Raw genomic sequence first — 6382 nt, forward strand, 5'->3', positions numbered from 1 at the left:
GTGTGACCTTGGACAAGTCGCTTCACTTCTCTGTGCTTCGGTTTCCTCATCTGTAAAATGGGAATTCCATCTCACTTTAGACTGGAAACTAATTGTGGGTGAGGAACTTGTCGGTGTATTAATAATAATAATGATAATAGTGATAGCATTTATTGTTTACTATGTGCAAAGCACTGTTCTAAGTGCTGGGGAGGTTACAAGGTGATCAGGTTGTCCCACGGGAGGCTCACAGTCTCCATTTTACAGATGAGGTAACTGAGGTGCAGAGAAGTTAAGTGACTTGCCCAAAGTCACACAGCTGACAAGTGGCAGAGCAGGAATTCGAACCCATGACCTCTGACTCCAAAGCCCGTGCTCTTTCCACTGAGCCACGCTGATTCTCCAAATGATGGCATTTATTAAGTGCTTACTATGTGCAAAGCACTGTTCTAAGCACTGGGGAGGTTACAAAGTGATCCGGTTGTCCCACAGGGGGCTCACAGTCTTCATCCCCATTTTACAGATGAGGTAATTGTATTGTTGCACTGTACTGTCCCAAGCGCTTAGTAAAGTGATCTGCACACAGTAAGTGCTCGATAAATTGAATGAATTGATAAACGAAAGAATGAATCCCTGTTCTCCCTTCTACTCAGGCTATGAGCCCCATATGGGACAGGGCCTGCGTCCATCCTGATTAACTTGAATTCACCTCAGCATTTAAAACAGGACTTGACACAGAGTAAATGCTTAACAAATATAATAACAATAATAATAATGGCATTTATTAAGCACTTACTATGTGCAATGCACTGTTCTAAGCGCTGGGGAGGTTACAAGATGATCAGGTTGCCCCACAGGGGGCTCACAGTCTTCATCCCCATTTTACAGATGAGGTCACTGAGGCCCAGAGAAGTGAAGTGACTTGCCCACAGTCACACAGCTGACAAGTGGCAGAGCCGGGATTTGAACCCAGGACCTCCGACTCCAAAGCCCGGGCTCTTTCCACTGAGCCACGCTGCTTCTTTCCTCTCCTAACGGGCCAAATTTTCAGTAATCACTATTCTCTCAGAAAGCCCTTCAACCTCACCTATGGAATTTCACATTGCGGTGAGAACGGATCTTCAGGGGTTCATCCTTTTGGAGATTCCTCAGATGAGAATCTGGACCCAGAGAGGACTGAGATCCAACACAATTTAATTTGGCACCAGATATAGATTAGACTTTTAAGCCGTTGTGACTTTTTGCTTTTTAATTTTAATTTTATTTTAAAACGCAGAGACAGCATTTTCAAATGTAATGAGTATTGATCTCCCTAATGACTCAGAGTTCTTTCTGGTTATACTCTGGCTCAGATAAATCTCTAGTCTTTCTGTAATATTGACACTATTTTAAAACAGCCTTCCACCTCCTCCCTCCCCCACGGCCCAACATCCCTCCATCAAGCATCGCCCCACCACACACTCACACGTTCTCACAAAAATTAACAGACTACTAGGAAGTCATTCAAAAATAAAGCCCAACAGTCTTCCTCAAGATGCTAACCTGCTTTAGAAAAAACCTGGGTTGGTTAGCTCATTCCCTAATCTGCTCTCCACGCAGCATGGCATAGTGGATAGAGCACGGGCCTGGGAGTTGGAAGGTCACAGGTTCTGATTCCAGCTCTGTCACTAGTCCGCTGTGTGACCTTGGGCAAGTCACTTCACTTCTCTGAGCCTCAGTTTCCTCACCTGTAAAATGAGGATTGAGACTGTGAGCCCCTGGGGGAAAGGGACCATGTCCAGCCCTTTTTGCTTGTATCCACCCCAGGGCTTAATACAGTGTCTGGCACACAGTAAGCACTTAACCAATACCACAGCTATTATTATTATTAAAATCCGGCTTCAAGATTTCTCCCAGGGCATGCCCTCTGCAGTTTTTGAGGTGACAATAACAAATTCTGCTATTTTAGGGGAGGCGGCCAATACCCAATTATTTCACTGGCTGGCAAGGAAATAGAAGCTGATTTTTTTCAGAGATTTTTGCCTTGAAATTGAATGGATCTTTTTCAAACACCAAATGAGCATGGTGCTCCCAGCCGATCTCACAAATCGACAAGTTGATTTCCCATCTATAATTGAGATAGAGCCAACAAAGGCGGGGAGGTAGACAATGTCAAAGCGGGGGAGAAATGGCTGGTATAGTTATGAATACCAATGCACTGTCAGTGCTTCCTTGATTACTTGCGATTGTGAATAGGCCTACATTCCCATACAAGCCGGGTTAACTTTAGGTAGCAACGTATTAATTACACCGATAAGTAAAGTTCACGTTCAGTCACTGTGATTAAAAAGCATTCACTAAGAACTTAAACTATTGTAAGTGCTTCCTTTTCACCGTTTCCTGACAGGGCACTTCTAGCTTGATCTCAAGGAAATTTCACCGGCCTAGCAGGATGATAGTCCCCTGGTCTTTTTATTTTTTATGGTATTTGTTTAGCACTTACTATGTGTCAGGCACTGTATTAAGCGCTGCTGTAGATGCAGGTTAATCAGGTTGGACACAGTTCCTGTCCCCCACGGGGCTCACAGTTTTCATCCCCATTTTAAAGAGGGGGAAACTGAGGCACAGAGAAGTGAAGAGACCTGTCCTAGGTCACACAGAAGACAAGTGCCAGGCCCGTGCTTTATCCACTAGGCTACATTGCTTCTCACCGGTGCATTGGCTAATCCAATCATGATCTCTATTCCCAGATCTCCAAACAATGGTGCCAACTTATCCCATTGTGAAATGTCAAAAGAAATATCCAATTGGAGAGCTGGAAGAGAGTTCCAGAGGTCACGATGTCTGTCCTCCTGCCTCCAGGAAGGCCTCGGCTAGATCAGACAACGCTCCGATGTGATCCCTAAAACCAACCAGCTATTGCCCTCTTCAAAATCCCCAGATTGAAAGATTCCACAGTTCCCTTCTGGAACATCTTCTGAGATGTAGCAGCCTTTATGGTCCATGTATTTAGCCTAATTTCCTACTCCTGCAGTTTTAGAACATTTGCTCTTGGTCTATTCCCAGAGGAGTTGGAAAAGGGGAAAGAGCTGGGGCCTCATCATCATCACTTGTAGTCATTGAGCCCTTGAGCATAACAAATAATGAAACATATATTTGAAGACAGTTACCATATCGCATAGCCTCTCGGCCTTCCTTTCTCCAGACTCGCTACTCCCAATTCCCTTCTTGGGAACTTCTTTCCTGCCTTCTGAATCCTTTCAAAGTTCTCCACCTCCTTGAGTGGTGGAGCCTGAAATGAGGGTTTGGCCAGTGCAGAGGACATGATTCTTCTAGCACAGACCCTGGCCCCAGCAGCCAGATGGCAATCACCCTCCTTGTTTCCCAAGAACCCCAAAAGAAAGCGGTGGTCTTGGACTCAGGGTGAATTGAATCAAGGTTACTTGAGGGCAATTCATCCCATTTTCAAGGCTTAAATCTTGGTGTCTATCTTCAATCGATCGGCATCCTAATAAGCCGAGAGTCATGATATTTTCGCAATAAATAGAATCTCGGTCACATGCAAAGCCACCCGCGTCATTATGCTTGAAGCTTTAACGACAGTTTCATCCATGAATCTCAAAGCTTTTGGCTCTCGTTCATCCTCAAACGCACCCTTGTTCCCCCACAGGCCCCCAGAAAGTTTCCACTGAATGGAGGAGGAAGCCAAGACCTAAACAGCTTGCCCCAAGACATACCGAATCTGTGCTCCCCCTGCTACACCTCCCTGGAAAAGGAAACAGCATTCTTTGATACTGGTTTTCTAGAAGGCCTCGTGGAAGGATGCCAAGTGGCTTTCGTGAAGGGAAAGGTGGAGTGGCATGTAGATGGGCGGGGAAGCAAACTGAAGCCCGGGCCCTGGAGGACCCACTCAGGACTCCTGGATGGGAGGGTGGGAGAAGGAAACGGCTTCATCTCTGAAATGGACTGGGATAGGGGATGCCTTGTGGGAAGCATCGGCAAATTCTGCCTGGGTTGAAATGGTCAACCTCTGGGGTCGCTGAGGATGCGGGGACTCTTTCACAGAACCCAAGTCAACAGAGCAAAACACCTGGATCTTGTTTCCTAGGCAATGGATGGCATTTCACGAGCTCATCTTAGATCCCAGGGACATTCAACGCCAATCCAGTCTCAGAAGAGGAGGGAGAGGACCCGGGGCTGTGGACGGTATCATCGGTCACCCAGAAGGAAATCCTCCTCTTCGAGCTCTACCCGAGAGGGTCGGATTGCCAATTAAGGAGGCCCCTAGCTGGGGAGGGGGACCCCGGAGAGGAAGAGGAGGCTGCCTTCTGGCCAGCATAGCCCTCCTTCGGGGCTTTGTCTACTTGCACCCTGTCTGACGGTAGGCCGGAGCTTCCTCCAGACAAATGACCAGAGAGCTGATGCAGCACTCTCGAGGGGGTGGCCCTGGCCAGTGAGCTCGCCCCTGATCCGAATAGAAAACAAAAAACCAAAAAGCAAATCGGCCTCAGGAACACAGCCGGGGCCTAGACAAGCCATTCCCGGCCTAGGCCCCGGCGGGGACAGTTGGACACTCCGGACTGGCCCAGGGCCCAGAAAATGAGCCATCTCAGAGCCCTGAGGTCTGGAAAAGGCAACCGTCCAGGATGGGGTCGAGAATCAGGACAGGGGAAGGAACGGGAGGGAGAAGGAAGAGAAGGAGCGGGTGGGGAGTGACTGTGGGCGGATCTCGGGCCCGCCGTCCTTACCTTTCTCGATGAGGGCCGTGATCTCCGGGTCGAACCCTAGCCGGTGGCATTTCCTCCAGAGCCCCATGTTGGTGGAATTGTACTGCCGATTGCATTCGTCCACGGCACTCATGGCGAAGAGCTGCCTCCTGTTCCGGGCGAGGAGCAGCTTCCCCTCCCAGCGGTCCAGCCGGGCCCGGCTGGCCCTGAGAGGCAAGTTATTGTTGTTGTTGTAGATGAAGCCGGGGTCGACCCGGCGGGTGGTGAAGGCTTGGCACCTGTCCCGGTGTCTCCTGGCGTCAGTCTCATACCAGTGGTCCGAGCAGATGGCCGCGGCCAGCATGCCCAAGGCACACAGAGCTAACGAGAGGCCGGTGTAGAGCAGGAACCTTCCAGCAGCCATGCCTCAGCTTCACAACAGCACCATGGACATCTTCTCCCCAAAGGCCCAACCTCCCAGATCCAGCGGGCCCCTGTCGCTCCGGGCCCTGGCACCCCAAAACGCCCAAAGGGGACGGGAGGGCCTTAAGGGGTCCGGCTCCCGGGGGAATCCGGGGACCCCAGTGGCATCTCCCAGAGCTCCCGCCCCTCCGGGTAACTAGGCGACGGGCCCCATCGCCCCTTAGGACCACCCAGGATCCCGATCTCCCCTGTCCTTCCCCAGACCTAAAGGATGGGGCTCCCCATCCCCTGGATCCCCCTTCTCTTCCCCCAGATGGAAACGGCCAAGCTCTCTGGGGCGAAAGGAAAGGGAGACGGAGAGAAAGAGAGAGGCGGAGAGGGAGAAGGGGGTCCCTGGGCGGAGGGGTCCAGGGATGGGGGTCGGGGCTCCGGGGACCCGGGGGTCCTCAGCCGGGTCACTGTCCCGTGGTCGGGCCAAGCGGCCTCAGGGCCCGGGGGCTGCGCTGGGAGATGTCCGGCTCCTGCCTCCGTTGCGGCCTGGTCTTCTTCCCCTCCGGGGTGTTGGCCGGCGAGGGCATCCCCCTTCCCGCGGGAAACTGAGGCCCGGGGGCCGGGGGCCGGGGGGGGGGGGGGGTCCGCCTGCAGCCTTGGGGTTTCAGAAAGGAGAGCGCTGCCTTTCCCCCCGGGCCGGCTGCAAAGGGGGCGGTGGGGCTCGGCGGGCCCCGGTCCGGGCCCGGGCCCGTGCTGGGCGGAGGAGGGAGGGAGGGACGGAGGGACCGAGGGAGGGGCGGCAGGGGCAGCGGCAGGGGCGGCAGCAGGGGCGGCGGCAGCGGCCGCAGCACCGCGGTCAGCTCCACCGGCAGCACCGCGGACGGCGCCGCTCCCCGCCCCGGCCGCCCTCCCGGCCCGGACACACAGACGGCCAGCCGCTCACAGCTCCGCCATCCTCTCCCGCCCTCCCCCCCTCCCTCGGCTTCTCCCGCTCTCCTTCTCCCTCCCTCTCTCCTTCTCTCTCCTCTGTCTCCCTCTCTCCTTTCTTTCCCTCTCTCCTCCCTCCCTCTCTCCTCTCTCTCCCTCTCTCCCCTCTCTCCTCCCTCCCTCTCTCCTCTCTCCTCTCCCTTTCTCCTCTCTCCCTCTCTCCTTCTCCCTCCCTCTCTCCTTCTCTCTCCTCACTCTCTTCCTCTCTCCTCCCTCCCTCTCTCCTCTCTATCCCTCTCTCCCTCTCTCCTCTCTCTTCTCCCTCCCTCTCTCCTCCTCTCTCCTCTCCCTCTCTCCTCTCTCTCCCTCTCCTTCTC

General features: G+C 53.1%; 1 protein-coding gene across 1 annotated transcript in view; it reads right to left on the minus strand.

Moving 5' to 3' along the window:
* TMEM178B (transmembrane protein 178B) overlaps positions 1-5681 on the minus strand; it is a 202107-nt gene extending 196426 nt beyond the window's left edge. Inside the window, exon 1 of the mRNA XM_038753055.1 lies at positions 4707-5681. Within this exon, the coding sequence (XP_038608983.1) occupies positions 4707-5088 (382 nt within the window). The 5' untranslated portion in view covers positions 5089-5681. The remainder of the gene's footprint in view (positions 1-4706) is intronic.
* Positions 5682-6382: the final 701 nt, after the last annotated feature.

This window comes from Tachyglossus aculeatus, chromosome 10 (genome assembly GCF_015852505.1).
Source record: "Tachyglossus aculeatus isolate mTacAcu1 chromosome 10, mTacAcu1.pri, whole genome shotgun sequence".
NCBI classification, from domain to species: domain Eukaryota; kingdom Metazoa; phylum Chordata; class Mammalia; order Monotremata; family Tachyglossidae; genus Tachyglossus; species Tachyglossus aculeatus.